We start from the raw sequence: 15,347 nt of genomic DNA on the forward strand, positions 1-15,347 counted from the left end.
AGAGAGGAGTCATTAATTAACCTAACTGCCCTCTTCTGAATGGAATCAAGAAGCCTGAGAGAGGTTTCGGGGGCACCACCCCAGATGTGGGAACAATATTCCATGGCAGGGCGGATTTGCGATTTATGCAGAGTGAGCAGCTGTTTGGAAGAAAAGTAACGCCGAGAGCGAAAGAGAAAACCAAGTTTTTTAGATGCAGAGGAAGCAATATTTGTAATGTGCTTGTGCCAAGAGAGATTAGAAGTAAGGATAATCCCCAAAAGAGATATATCATTTTGCCTAGAAATCGGAGTGTCACTAAAGATAAGCATAGGAGCAGAAGAATCCTTTTTGCGAGATATAAGACAAGATTGAGTTTTAGAAGGGTTGAAATCAACTAAGTTGTCTTTGCCCCACTGGAGAATTACCTGAAGATCGGCATTTAAGGAATTGGCAGCAGATTTTCGAGAAGTTGAGCTGATTGAGCAGGACAAGGTTTCTCAAAATGGAAAGTTGAATGCAATGTGCTATCATTGGCAAAACTATGGATAGGATTTCCAGTCAATGGAAGAAGGTCATTGATATACAAGAGGAAAAGAGTGGGGGAAAGAAACTGAACCTTGGGGGACACCGGCATTAGTGGAGAAGTTAGAAGACAGAGAGCCATCTACCATCACCCTCAGTGAGCGATCAGAGAGAAAACTGGATAACCAATTACTAAAAACAGTTGGCAAACCATAAGATGGAAGCTTGTTTAGAAGACCTTTATGCCAAACACGATCAAAAGCCTTTGAGATGTCAAGAGCAACTACTTGTGTTTCACCGAACCTTTCCATTGAATTACGCCATAAATGGGTAACATAAGCCAGAATATCACCAGTGGATCGACACTGACGGAATCCATACTGGCGATCGTTGATCAGAAGGAAGGTTTCTAGGTAGTTTCCGAGTTGACGGTTAATTGATTTCTCCATTACTTTAGAAAGAGTAGAAGTAATTGCAATGGGACGATAATTGGATGGGAGGGATTTGTCACCCTTTTTAGGAACTGGCTGGATATGAGCAAATTTCCAAGCAGAAGGAAAAACACCTTTGGAATAAGAAAGTGAAAAAAGGCTGCAAAGAATAGGAGTAAGTTCAGGAGCACAGGTTTTGAGAACAAGTGGAGAAATACCATCAGGACCCGGAGTTTTCTTAGCATCAGGATTCATCAAAATCCTTCTGACATGCTTTTGACGGAAGACCAAAGGAGGCATTGAATGAAGCGTGTTGGGAATGGTGGGAGGTGTTTTATCAAGATCATTAATACATGAGTTGGAAGAAAAATGGGATGCTAGTAGGTCAGCTTTATCCTTGGCTGAAGTGAAAACAGAACCATCTGGTTTTGACAGAGGTGGGAGCAGAGATGGGTAAAAGTTGCGGCCAATAGCTTTGGCAAGAGACCAGAATGTTTGGCTACGATTAGGGCAAGAAGCAAGTTTTCTACTCTTAGCCTGTTTAAACTCAAGTTTGGACTGATTAATAATTGATTTACAATTGTTGCAAGCTTTGGAGTAGGCAGAAAATGAAACGGAAGAATTAGAAACAAGCCCAACGATATGCAACATTCTTCTCTTGAACAGCCTTATCAAATTTATTGGAAAACCATGGTTTAGATAAAAGACGAGATTTTAAAATGGACTTTGTGATAAAGGATTCCATTCCTTCAAGAATAATTTCACTGACACGATCTAAGCAAACGTGACATCAGAAGTTTTGAAACAGTAATCCGACTAAGGAAAAGAAGAAAAGAAATCTCGCAGGTCAACCCATTTTGCATCCTTGTAATGCCAAACAACACGAGGTTGGGAATAGCCATGAGATAAAGGCTCCATTGGAGAAGAGACAATCACCAAGTTGTAATCTGAAGTGCCTAAAGGACCTCTTACTTCGACCGTGTACTTAGAAGGGTTGTTTGTGAGAAAACGATCAAGCGTGTTGGTTGTATGATTAGGATTGTACGGTATTCTTGTAGGTAAATGAATAATCTGTACAAGGTCATTAGTAATTGCAAAAGCCTCAGCACCTCGGACAGCTGGGTCGGTGTGTCTAGAAAACGAAAGCCAGCTGGAGTTGTGAACGTTAAAATCACCTAGGAAAATTACCTCACTGTTAGGAAAGTTGGACTGGAGAAATTCAAGTTGCAAAGAGAGGAAGTCAAAGAGCTCCAAGTGATTAGTGGAGTTGGGAGAACGGTAGAGACAACAGATGAATTTGACACAATGAGGTAGAGAGATTTTAATCTAGAGAAGATCAAAAAGAGGTGATGCCAAATTGCCAAGTCTCTGACAGGGAATATCAGAACGGACATATTCACAAGTACCACCTTTGAGGCGAAAAGAATCGTACAGCGAATAATTTGGGCAACTGAGATGAGCAGTAGTTGAATCAACCGATAACTGAGATTCTGTCAGACAAAGTACATGGGGTTTGGCAGACCGCAAGTGGAAATGGACATCGTTGAGATTAGAATTGAGACCACGTATATTTGTGAAATGAATTAGGAAGTGCTTGGGAGGTTAAGGTCTTTTCGCAGATAAGCTTGCTCTATCAGTTTGACAATTTATGGTGTATTCAATAGTAAGAAAAGTGGGTGGGACATGCTGTATGAAGTAATGAAATTTTTGGTTATGGCGTACACGTGGTAAGAATATACCCAGATCTTTGACATAACGTGGCCTCGACAATGCTCCCCGCATACACACTCCTCGGACTCCCTCCAGTCACTATCTGGCAGAGTGCACCGTTTGATGAGAGTCATTTACCACCTAGTACTACCTGGTAACATACAGGGGCGGCATTCCTCCATGTGGAGTGGGCGCCACACCTTGACCCCTGCTTACGTTGGTTCACACCTGGGTGGTCACTCACCATGTACTTGTGCGTGGAGGTTATACCTAGGATTACTAACAGTCCTACCATCGTGAAGGTGCAAGCAGAGGATTTGGCTGTCACAGACCGTCCGGACATCGCCGAAATTGGGTCCACTTGACTTGAGTGTCACCCAAATTTCAGTTCCATCAGCGTTTTAGACTCCCAGGTAGCAAGTACAGCTTGTCTGCCATATCTGAGAGAATGCCCGTGACAATGTCAAGGACCAAGTTATATTTGTGTCGGTGATTATAACCGCCTGCTAACCGCGAGAGGCCTCATAGAGCTTTTGGTATATTATAACACCTCATTGGGTGTAAGGGCTCACAGGGAGGCACCCAGCGCATTTAACTCCCTCAGTAAAACGGATACCGAACAAGGTTGAGGGGAGGTTAGCATGCTTAGTACCCTAGAATATTCTAACATCACAACCGGCTTGATGAAGTTCGTCTTACGTTCTTCCAAACTCCCCCGCAAGTTACTATGCAAACATTTGTCCATATATCTATGATTTATTTATAAATAACTTTAAAATAATTGCGATTTGTACATTTTTCTCACACCTTTTATTGTTTTAATCAATGTAACTGCTTCTTATTTCTGTCGATTTATTTCATCCACGATTTATTCCATCGATTTATTCCATCATTCAAATTTCAAACCCCTAGCCATTCTTTCCCCACGAAAGGACTGTGTGTATTTTTTATCCACCTCAATACAGTTTTTTCTAGTTATTAACGTTTTTTATTTGAAACAAGCTACAACTTTGTTTATGTTTACCAATCTTTTTGTAGGAAGTGCATGATTGTTTTTTAAGGAGCATTAGCAACTAAGGCAATATTGCTCCGGGGATATGCGGTGGTTATTCCCTGGCCTTTCCGCATCCTCCGTATTTGGTGGTCACGGGCTCGAACCCTGGGCTAATCAAGAAGCGTGTGCTACGCACTGCTGCTCCTGGCTACGGAGGCGCCGGAAGTGCATGAAAATGCACATAGTTTTATAGTTCATTCTTTTGTAGACGACAAGTCTTATGCTGTGACTTTTTTTTTTTTTTTGAGCTTGTGTACCTTTCGCGTCTCTGATAATTATGAGTGAAAGCACAGCTGATTTGATTTATCAGCTGTGACACTGTAACATTTAACAGGTTTGCACTAATTGGTACCTTGCTTTTCACCGATAAATGCCGAAAAGTACCTAAACGGCCGTCTGGAAGGTGGCAATATAACTACTAGGTTACAACGTGCGTCTTTTGGAAAAATTATTACTTACTAATAGTGCAATGTCGAGACATCTTTTATGATAATTTAGCAGAAAAGACCAGAGATTAATGGCATTGTTTTAAGACTACCTTAATCAAAGAAGCTTTTAATTATTCTGTTTACCAATCTTTAGAGGAAGTACCTAAAAATGAAGCGCTTCGTATAGTTTATTCTGGGGGTAAAAATCGGGCTCATGCCCTAAATTATCTATGTTTGAGCTTGCCCACCTTTTTTCATGTGAATCACAAGTATAATTATCAGAGTATAGTATATGTTGGTCTTGCTTAAAGTCGCCTCACTTAAAATAAAAAGAAAAGTATATTGTCAAAGGCTTCAAAAAGAACCTATCAAAAATGTATCATTGTAAGCGCAACTTGCGTTATAACAGCATAAATTGCAACCATGACTTAACTGTAATGTACCTTAAAACGAGTTACGTCATCTTAAAGAGAACAAAATAAGCTTCAATATTAACAAAGGAAAAAACACAACGTCGAGTCAAAGAAGAACGTCTTTTTTTTTTCTGTGGCCATAATACACCTCCCAAAGTTTTTGAATTTTACTCTGATCCAAGCCAGAGGAGGAATTCAAATCCGCGACCTTTGGGTTGCCTGGCAGGCACTTTACCTACCTGGCTAGCCCGGTCTGCAGAAGAACGTCTAGATGTCTCATTATCTGTAAGTTATATTTATTCTTAAAATATTTTAACTGATTTAAAAGAGAAATCAATATGTACCTTTGGGTAGCGGTAGCTATTAGTTTCTCGACTGGCCTGGTTGATCGACGCTACACCATAATACTATCAATCAACAGCTGGATGTACTTTAAGATACGATTCTCCCGCCCACATCCGAATACAGTTGCAAGCTATTCAATAAGAAATGTGTGGAGATTTCGTTTTCCACAGGGCCCTTTTACTGCTGTGGTCAACACTTCTCGCCGGTAAAAATCGTCTGATCTGTTGGTTCTGGGATTATACACGGTGGTCAATGTACTGGGAAAGTAGTATGTGACGCCTCAGTGTTTGTAACCGTCAGAAATGCCCAGTACCTTTTTTGAAAAATCTCTAACCCTTTCATATATGCTATTTTGTATATACTAATCATATTATTATCTCTAGAAAACTATTACTACAGAATGGGATTCAGTTAGCAGTCATTTAAACAAAATATTCGTTCTTCATTCATCAATAGCTTTCTAACGCCATTTCCCAAGTCCATCTTCCATTTTTTCAGTTTACTTTAAGGATTTCCATTTGCCTGTTAATTTTCTCTCGTTCACATTTCCGAAAAACTTTAACAACCCATTAGGAGGTTTCCTAGAAATCTGAAATACTCGGGATTCGTTTCCTTATCCCCGGGGTTCGCCAGACTCTCCCCCTCCCCTGATCAAACGCACTTCAACCAAGTTTGTTTAATTTCTGACAAATGGAACTGCCCTCTCAGGTTCAACGAGCAGCATCGAAACCGGAAGGCAATGCTTTTCGATTTTTTCTATCTATTTCTCTATCGTACCAGTTTTTTTCCCCCTTCAGTTCGTAGACACCGCCCTATGTGTATTCACTGTAACAGAAGAAAATCAACATCTCAAGTTTTCGTTCTTATACAAACCTCGATATCCGAGCTTCTAGCAATCACTACAAGTGGGATGGACTAAAAGTAATTCGCTGTTCTGTTACAGAAACAACGCAGTACAAAAGGTACTGCGAATACCTTGTCATTTCACACTGCTGATTTTCAATTTTTCGCTTGAGAGGATAAGCAAATAGAGTTATTTCTTTTTTTATCGTTCTTTCCTGTGTCTCTGTTTGTAGATTTATTCCACTTTTTGCTAGCTATTTGTCCACAATGTTTCTCCACGACTCACCCGTACTTCGGTACAAACTAGTTAAAGCACTAAGAGACGAATGAATTTCTTTATCTGCGATAAACTCTGATATTATGAATTCAGTTAAGGCTGGAACACGTGTTTTATCGTGAATTGATCCGTCATGCGTGCTTCTACCTCATTTTGTACTTATGCTAAGTTCTGAACTGGTTTTTCGGTGACAGTAAAAATGCATTATAAAGTCGCGATGGTATTATTACACATTTAAAATCGATACTGTGTGTTCATCTATCTGGAAGTAAGCTGTATTAATTAATGTGACACAGGCGATAATATTCTTAATCAGGACTTTCTTCAAAACTGATAACCTTGTAAAAAAACTTCAGATTCCGGCTTAATGTTCCGACTAATACCCCCAATTAATGGGGATGAAAAATTGACACGTTGTGGTCTTAAGCGTTGTGTACTTATCCAAAATAATCCAGCTCTAATGGAAAGTGACCTCCAATGTGCGCTGTAAGAGTTTTAGCATCTGGACAAGTGTATGGCCACATCACAATCATTAGAAAACATTGGAATTCAGAGCCCTTAAAGTTTATAAAACCAAGTAATGAGCCCTAAACAGTATTTTCGTTCATCATTCGTAATCCAATTCAGTCGTGGAGATTCCTAAATCCAGCTGGGCTAAAAGGGCTAAAAACAGCCCTTTACAATATGTATTTCAGGGCAACAAAATCCGACCACAATTTTAGTTCAACAAATTCTAACGATAAGGTCAAAGATTTTGGAAACTCACAAGACTTTATAGTATTCCCGCTCCCAAACACAGTTGAAATTTATATTGCTTTAGCATCCTGGATGGATAGAAGTCTGCAATCCTAGAAGCGGATTACTAAATTTGTAGGTTGTAATTTTCAAGAACATACGCAACTGGAAGAACAGCTGAATGAAGAAGAAAATTTAAATTAGTCAGATTGGAATTGATCTGTAAATGAATAGTAACTGGTTTCTACATGTGTTCTAAAGGTTTATAAAATAAAAAGAAACTAATAGTGAAATTACAGATGCCAACTTTGAAAGAACAGTGTGAAAAATTAACTATCCGGAAGAAATATATGAGAAAATAAAGAGAAATCATTGATTAACTGCATGATTTCCTTTTTGAAGAAAGTCTAGCGGATTTGGGGTACTGCACTACACGAGATATCAGAAGAGTTTGCAGCGAAATGAAAACAAAGTTTCTTTGTGGAAGTGGAATCTAAAGGAAAATAAAACAGCTTTTCATTCACGGAAAAGCGGCATAGAAATCTCGATGATTATCCCATTTCTCAGTAACCATGACTGCTTCACAACTACAGATCGTGAATTGCTACTGCGAACTATACGAGGTATCCGCAATTTCCTGACGTTACTTTGCAGAATAAGAATTCATACTTTTCTTGCTCTTACCATGTATTTTATGATCTAAACAAGGATATATTTATAAAAATATAAATATTTATAAAAATATACAATTTCGACTTTCATTCACGAACACTGAAAAGAAGAGTGTATTTATATGTTTATTTTTATATAATTGAGAAAATTTATATTAAAATGTATAACGGTCAGTAATTCCCGCTCTTCTTAAGTATATGTTTGTCAAAAGTATAAAGAACTATATACGTTTATTCAGCCAAAGTTCAAAATAGATTTGTGAGATATTTGCTGTAAACAGTATTATTGGAATTGTTTGCTTGTTGTATTCTACTTTAAAATGATATATGTGTATGTGTTTTCGCCCCTTAGCTTTTGGGAAATGCTCAGTCATCTGGCCAACACCATCATATTCGTCACTGTAGGTGTGATAATCACCGAACAGGCGGCAGTTTACGTCACTGGACAGGACTGTTTCCTCGTTTTGGCCACATACATCGCCGTCACCGTGTTCAGGTAGGAAGCAATCGCGATTATATTAATAACGGTTGCAGAACCATTACAATAACTCTCTAATTAATTATAGTTAAGAGCTAATCGACGACATAGTACACACAGCAGGCATGCAACATCCATCAACACTTATTGCTGTAAGAGGTCAAAACAGAACAATCTGTCGATGGTCTGTTGACGGACTAATTACAAGTTCCTGATCAATAGGCTGCTTGATTTAATTACTGATACATGAACTGCGGAGACAGTACTTACAGGTGATGCATTTAGCGCTGATTCTACCGAGCGATATATACATATACTATTAGACGAGTTGGGACACAAAGAAAACGCAACGCAGTAATTTAATGTGGTAGGCATTTGGCATGCAGTGTGAAAGAACTGAGTTGTTGAGAGCGCTGCAATATTGTTCCTTTTGCAAGATAATGCCTGAGAAAGAGTCTAATACGTGAAAAGCATGCTGAAACCAACAGACGGCCATCACCGTGTTTCGCCATAATTCAGTCCTTTTCAAAATGTTTTCCGAATAGGCACCACCCCTAGGTTCTGCCACTTGATGAAAGCAGCATATTTCGGTATTCATTAATCGATAGAATACATTCCACTCCTCCACTGGCCACGTGCTGCCACTGCACATTTTCGCTATGCATTATTGTTATTATTAACTTCCTTTGTTAAAATTATCCTTCTGTTGAACAGCCCTTCGAGCTAGGAGGTTGTACAGGTAATATAGATGTAATTAAAAACAGTCATAAAGCAGTTACAAATACAGTATTATACAATTTCAATGTAGAGAATATATCAATTACATAATCAGTAAAGGTATGATATTGATATCTATACGATTTGCATAAATAAACAAATGAAAATCACCATAAACAGGCATGCCGTTTTCAACTCTGGATTGTATATTGTATTATACAGTATAACAAACAGTTTAAAGACGATGTCCGTGATCCAGAGGTGGTGGTTGTTGTTATTTGGTTTTTAGGAGCATTAGCAACTAAGGCCATATTGCTCCGAGGATATGCGGTGATCATTCCGTGACCTTTCCGCATCCTCCGTATTTGGTGGTCACAGGCTCGAACCCCGGTCTAATCAAGGAGCGTGTGCTACGCACTGCTGCATCTGCCCACCTGGCTATGGAGGCGCCCCAGAGGTTGTGTATCGCAAGTGGCAGCATAAAGAACTGGTTCATGAAAAGGGCATCACCGCTGTGGCGGAAATTTATAGAAGTCACTGAGCATTTATTTTCTGCAGGTTTTTCCAAAGAGAACTGCTGGAGATTGATGAAAAACGTTTTTGACAGTTGCTATACTATTGACTAGAACGGATCAATCGATGCATCCGATGGCGATATATTCGAAATGGAGCCGGTGGTTGTTTCGTGTAAATAGTCCATTTGTGTCGTCGTAAGGGTTGCGGATCAGGTGGGAGAGATGCATTTGATGGGTGATAGGTTTAACCAGGATTTGTACATTTCTGGAAATGATGATAAACTGCAATAGACCGAATTATGAGAGTAGCATGAATATAATATGATAAACGGATTTTGATATGATAAAAGGCCTTGTAACTTTGTTTAGCTAATTTCAAGATCCAGTACTCTGTTCCAAAAAACCTCTGGGGATATGAAAACGAACTTGCAGACCAAATATGACACGAATAGACAGCGTGGGATAGAGGCATTTGGTTGCATAAAGAATAATTTACTTATTTCAGTGATTCCTGTAAGCTAATTTTATTTGGCTCAGAGTGAGCATAATTAATATTTGCTATGGTAGCCTCGAGTGGTCTGAGAACTTTACTGCATCATTTGAAATTTCTCCAAGGTCGCAGTGCAGTGAAAAAAAATTTTTTTGGATAGTTTTTCTCTTAAATGTAGAACTTTGTTGTTCTGGAATCCTTTTCTTGGTAAGCAGTATTTCAGCTGATTTTTGTTGGATTAAGCGAGATATAAGTATTAGAGATAATTTTGGTGATTTGCAGATAAAGTTTCCAATTTGTACATACGGATGTGAACTGACTCTCGCAATCGATCTAACGACCAAACGGATCAAACCCATCGCCCTTCACACTACTACCAAGACAATCACCATCACTCCGCGCTATAGATCGTGGTGGACTCCCCAACTCAACCAAAGTTTCCACTACAAACAATCATTACACGCCAAATGGAATATATAGGAAAGCTTCTGGCAATATCCAAGACCGCATTGCATTCCTCAAAGCCAAATTCAACAGAAACAAATCAGCTGCAGTTAAGAAGCACCAGGTTAGTTAAACATGACTTTCCCTTAACAAAACTGTTTTGTGCCATTCCAATGCCATTTCTATCTAAATGTCTCTTGATTGCATTCTTAATTATTGGCTCTAAGATTTTCCCCACCACTGAAGTCAGACTAAGAGGTCTGTATTTATCGACTTCACTCGTAGAACCATCTTTACCTTTGTGTATCGGCACTTCTCAAATCCAAAGAAGTCTCCCCGGAGTCCAATGATTCCTTCATAATTAACCGCAATTGTTCAATACGCTCTCTAGCTGCCCCCCCCCCCCCACAAAATTACTGGGTATATGCATTCAACTCCAGGAGCCTTACTTGCCTTTAGCTCTACAGGTTTTTCTAATAAACCGTCATCCCTAATTTCAAAATCACTAAATTTCAGAGTTTGAGCCATATGAAAATATGGTTCAGCCTCTCCTTAGCATAAAGGATGATCATTCCTGAAAAACCGGTGCGACTATTCGAATTATCAGCAACATCAGCTGGTTTATCTAGCGCTTTCCCATTATGCAAGGGTCCAATCCTATTCGTTTTCTTCTTCTTTGTATTCATATACATGAGGAACTATTTTCCCCCATCCTTTGCTCTGCTATCCAGTGCTTCTCATACTCAGCCTTGGCCCACATAACCTTATCTGTGGTGCTATCTATTACAGATCAGCTTGTAGCTGTTGTAGGCTTCAGTACTTTTCATTGTTCTGTTATTTTCTCATGCTGTCTTTTTCTGCTCTATTATAACTGGCCTGCTCTGTAATTCACCCCTCCCGGCATCCCCCTCGTGCTATTTTTTAATGGTACTTGTGCGTTCATGAATTCGGTGATTATTGCTTTAAAGGTATTCCATAATTGAAATATATTCGCCCTCCCTGTGCAGTTCTCCCAATTGAGAGATGTCATGTAGCGCCTGAAATTGTTATAGCCCCCTATTCGGAAATTAAAACCCTTGCCTTTACCTTTAACTACTGCAACATCTTTCTTAATCTTTCAACTAAGATCTACGTGATCACTACCTGCCAATGGTTCCTTTAAGCCTTGTGATATCATCTGATTGAAAGGAAATTGCTGTAAACATATGGAAAATACCGATAATTTGCCTTTCTGGTTTTTCGCAGGAGCTATTTGAGATTGTCCATGAACAATAAAATTCACTTATTAATATGGTCTGCAAATGTAATTAAATTATTAAAGAAACCCTCTGAGATGCACTCCACTGTTTGGAGATTGTAATCAGAAAAATCTTCTCAGGCTCGAACCAAAACTATTTGGTTATGGCATCTTTCCTGCACATGTTGGTTCCCCTCTTCCGGTCTTCGTGGGTAGCACAGTTGGTATAATACCGTACTCCGCACACCGGGTGTAAAAGGTTTCAGTTCGAATTCCATCCTTGATGCGAGGAATTTTTATGGGTCTTTTTCACAATGTGGCTGAGTTGGCTGATCACAGAACACAGGCAATATAAGAATATATTATATATACGGCGCAATGTGGCCTAAGTCGCTGATACGCCTAAAACCTAAAACAACAACAATAATTCTTTTTCGGAATACATTATATAATCACCAATTTTGTGTAAAATTTTGTATTAAAAAAATAAAACTATTCTGGTTTCTCAGAATACATTTGTTTTTAATCCATTGTATTTCTTCTTAGGTTAATAATGGTAGGAATACTCAGTCCTGGTTTGACCAGACTTGGATACGGTTTAAACTGGCGTCACGCTATAGTGCTTACTTGGGGTGGATTAAGAGGAGCAGTTGGATTAGCAATGGCACTTAACCTTAAAGAAAAGGCTATATCGGAAAATGTCGCTAACAAAGTAAGATAGGTATCTTGTAGCTAATTTCTTAAATAATGCTATATATATATATATATGAAAATATAAATTCCTTAATTAAGAAATCCAGTCATTAAACAGTTTTATGTTCCTGATGCTAGTTAGTATCTTGTGAATTACAGTGTCATATATATTTTCTAGTGGTATGGACTATGGCTCTTTCCCATCCTAGAACTCTAAAGAATAGTACAGTGGTTATGATGGTTGCCCTTCCGCATCCTGTGAAAAAAGCATTTTCACAGTTCGAAGCCAGTCAAAACATAAGGAACTTTTAAACATATTGAAACATTAGCGATGGAATAAACTGCGTTAGCATTTAGACCACGCCGCTGAACTTTGTCGCGTTTATACGTAGTTCAACTTGGGCGAGGTAATCTGCAAAATTGAATGCAGGAATAAACTGATTCTTCCAATGATGGTGTGACCAGAGGCTTGTTGGGGGACAATCCTCCAGAGAGCATTGCAGTCTTTTTTCAAACCAAATACACATAATTTTCCTTAATTTTAATTTATTTGAAATTATGCTATTATTTTATTATTGAAATTAAAAAAGTGTAGTAGAGAAGCTGCTTTTCAGCTGTACTCATCTCATAGCCATTTTTAAATGTACACAAACAGCAGTTTCTCTCAGGATGATTATGATTTCTTAATTAGATAGTAGACGTAAAACTACTCAAAGAGGAACCAGAAATATCATTTCAGAGTATCTCTGTAAACTATTCCGAAGTTCATTTTTCAATAAATATTCAATTTTTCATTCGAGTAATAATTAGATAAATTTCCAAAAGAAATTGATACCTGCGTGCCACATTTCTTGTCAACATGTAAAAGATGAAGCCTAAGTTCTCCACAGTCTGCTTATCATTCCTTTTTTTTTTTTTTAATTCTTTAATCTCACGATGTGCCAAACAGCCTTACTTACTGCTGACTCAATATCCAGAGTACGTAAAACCATGATTACAATGTTATTAAACTCTAAAGTTAATTATTAAATGTCGTGTCCAGAAGCAAAGCTGTCTTGTGGTTCATGATGCAGACATAGTGGAAAATCATTGAGAACTTTGAACTGGCTGTTAGCTGAGACCTTTGGGATGGCAGATAATGACTAATTTCTGCCGGCTTCTAAGAAAAATGACCTTTTCTATAACATTCATTAAACACACACCATCGCAAGAATCAGCGCGACTAGTCACAACTAAGGATGTACCACGGGAAACATAATGTAGGGTTCCAAAGGCTGTAATTTAGCAACTTTCACTTATTCGTTATTAATCAATCATCACTAGCTGTAACCCTGTGACAACCTTGGGATTTAGCAGCGACACTAGACGCATTCACGTTCCCTTAACTTCTTACATTAATAATGTTTTCGTCTTCTTCCAACGTTTGAATCAGCTGCCTTCTGTCTTTCGTTGACAGTAGCTGTCGGCATGTTTATGAGGAACTATAACATGGAAAAAGTAGTAAATATTGAGTGTTAATTATATCATCTATCATCTCAGGATAAAGAGCTAGCCGAGCTCCTCTATGTCATGCGCAGTGTTTGAGAGGAGATAATAGCTTTATTCTTAAAAAGAATAAATCACTGGACCTTCCGGTTGCAGCTTAAATCCCCATGTGGTCTCGTCGGGATTTCTGGTATTGCACTGATCAAAAACAGACAGCAGGTTTTGCTGGAAAACAACTTGACAAAGTATGAAGTCAAACCCTTGGGAATTTCAGCTTGCTGTTAAGTCAGAGGAGTCTAGCATGAAGGAAATTTATAGCTTTTGTCTAAAAAGCTGACGAGCAAACCAATTTTTCTCGTCACCGATCCACTCCTCTGCTCATTTTTCACATTTTAGTCCCAGACATGCACAACTGAAATGCGTTGGAAGCCAACCATCAAAGGTTTACATAAATAATGAGGACCTCATTCCATCAGAGAAAAATATCTAGTTTAAGCATGTCACTTTTCAAAGTCAGAAATATGTACGTCTATTATAAGCGTGTTATTCAGGTGTTAAAAAGGGCGACGTTTGCTTCAGCGCAAAAGCAAATACAAGTTCGTATATGTTAAAGTATGGAGGTAGATAACAAGTTTCTGATGGCCGTGTTCTTCGCTTCCTATTCCGTATCAACGCCGTGGAAGGAAATTGGTGAGTAGCTTTGAGCTGCCCATTGTTTTTTCTCCTTGCTATACTTTCCAAACTGACCATTAGAAGACTAGTGGCGTGTCGCATATTAGAAGTGATATGCGACACACCAATATGCAGTATTCATGCGATAATATACACGAACTTTACATATTATCGCAGAAGTACAGCACAGTCTAGAGAAATCCAAGGTTTGAAAATTGAGTACAAAGACTGGATCAATTTACAGATACTATTAGAATGAAAGAATGAAATGATGTTAGAATGAAAAAAAAAATAATGCTCAAATTTTTAAAGTAATCGTATTGAGCAGCGATATGCCTTTGAGATTGCTTGTAGAGCTCCTCAAAACATTTTTAAGCGCATTTGAATTGACTCCCACCAATACCATTGTTGGGGGTCAGTTCAAATGCGCTTAAAAATCAAATGGGTTCAGCGTGGATTTGGTTTGAGACGTGGGAACAAGAAGTAATCCGGGAAGAGATAAATCAAGGGAATGAGGGGGATTAGCTATATAGGCCCACGCTTTGCCAAAAACTCTTTGATAATCATCATATAATGCGTCATGCGTGGACGTGCAATAGCAACTAGCCGCCTTTGATTCCAAACTGAACGATACTCGACAAATTATTTTAACCAAACGAGTCAAAACTTAAGCATGATACTATTCATTCACATCTTACTTAGAACAAATTCCTTTTTGCTGTCGAAGAAAGTATATCAACATTAGTTAGTTTTTTCCCCTTCTGTTAATGTTATCTGCAAAAAAAAGAAAATTTAGTTTTTGATTTTTGAAATTATTATTTTTTATATATATATTATTATTTTATTTATTTATTTTTTTTTTGTTTCGGGCTGCTCGTTGAACGCTATTCCATGTTTTATCTTTTTTGTGCATCATATTCCGTATTAATGCACAGAAGTCTGCCCAAATGACCATAAGTTACAAGCAGAATAAAAATGGCATCTCAATCTCTGTGAACGGGTCTAGTGTGGAAAAAGTGCACTCTCACCTGGACCTGGGTCTTAAGTGGGATGACAGACTCACCTTTGCTCAACACTTCGCCCATATGAAGACAAAAATATTCGCCGCTTTATGGGCTACTAGGCAGGAACTGGTAGGAATTAGGGATCCTCAGCTAGCGACCAAGTACATTTTAATGTGTGTCCTGCCAATTGCAATGTATGCC

The 15,347-nt window shown here is 38.5% G+C and overlaps 1 protein-coding gene across 1 annotated transcript in view; it reads left to right on the forward strand.

Moving 5' to 3' along the window:
* The window catches only part of LOC150080047 (sperm-specific sodium:proton exchanger-like), a 101,214-nt gene that overhangs the window by 50,451 nt on the left and 35,416 nt on the right, over positions 1-15,347 (forward strand). The window contains exons 5-6 of the mRNA XM_090381643.1: positions 7,764-7,907; positions 11,839-12,004. Of these exons, the coding sequence (XP_090237769.1) occupies positions 7,764-7,907; positions 11,839-12,004 (310 nt within the window). The remainder of the gene's footprint in view (positions 1-7,763; positions 7,908-11,838; positions 12,005-15,347) is intronic.

The sequence above is a fragment of the Mastigoproctus giganteus genome, chromosome 9 (genome assembly GCF_048544385.1).
Source record: "Mastigoproctus giganteus isolate SK-2022 chromosome 9, ASM4854438v1, whole genome shotgun sequence".
Lineage (NCBI taxonomy): Eukaryota > Metazoa > Arthropoda > Arachnida > Uropygi > Thelyphonidae > Mastigoproctus > Mastigoproctus giganteus.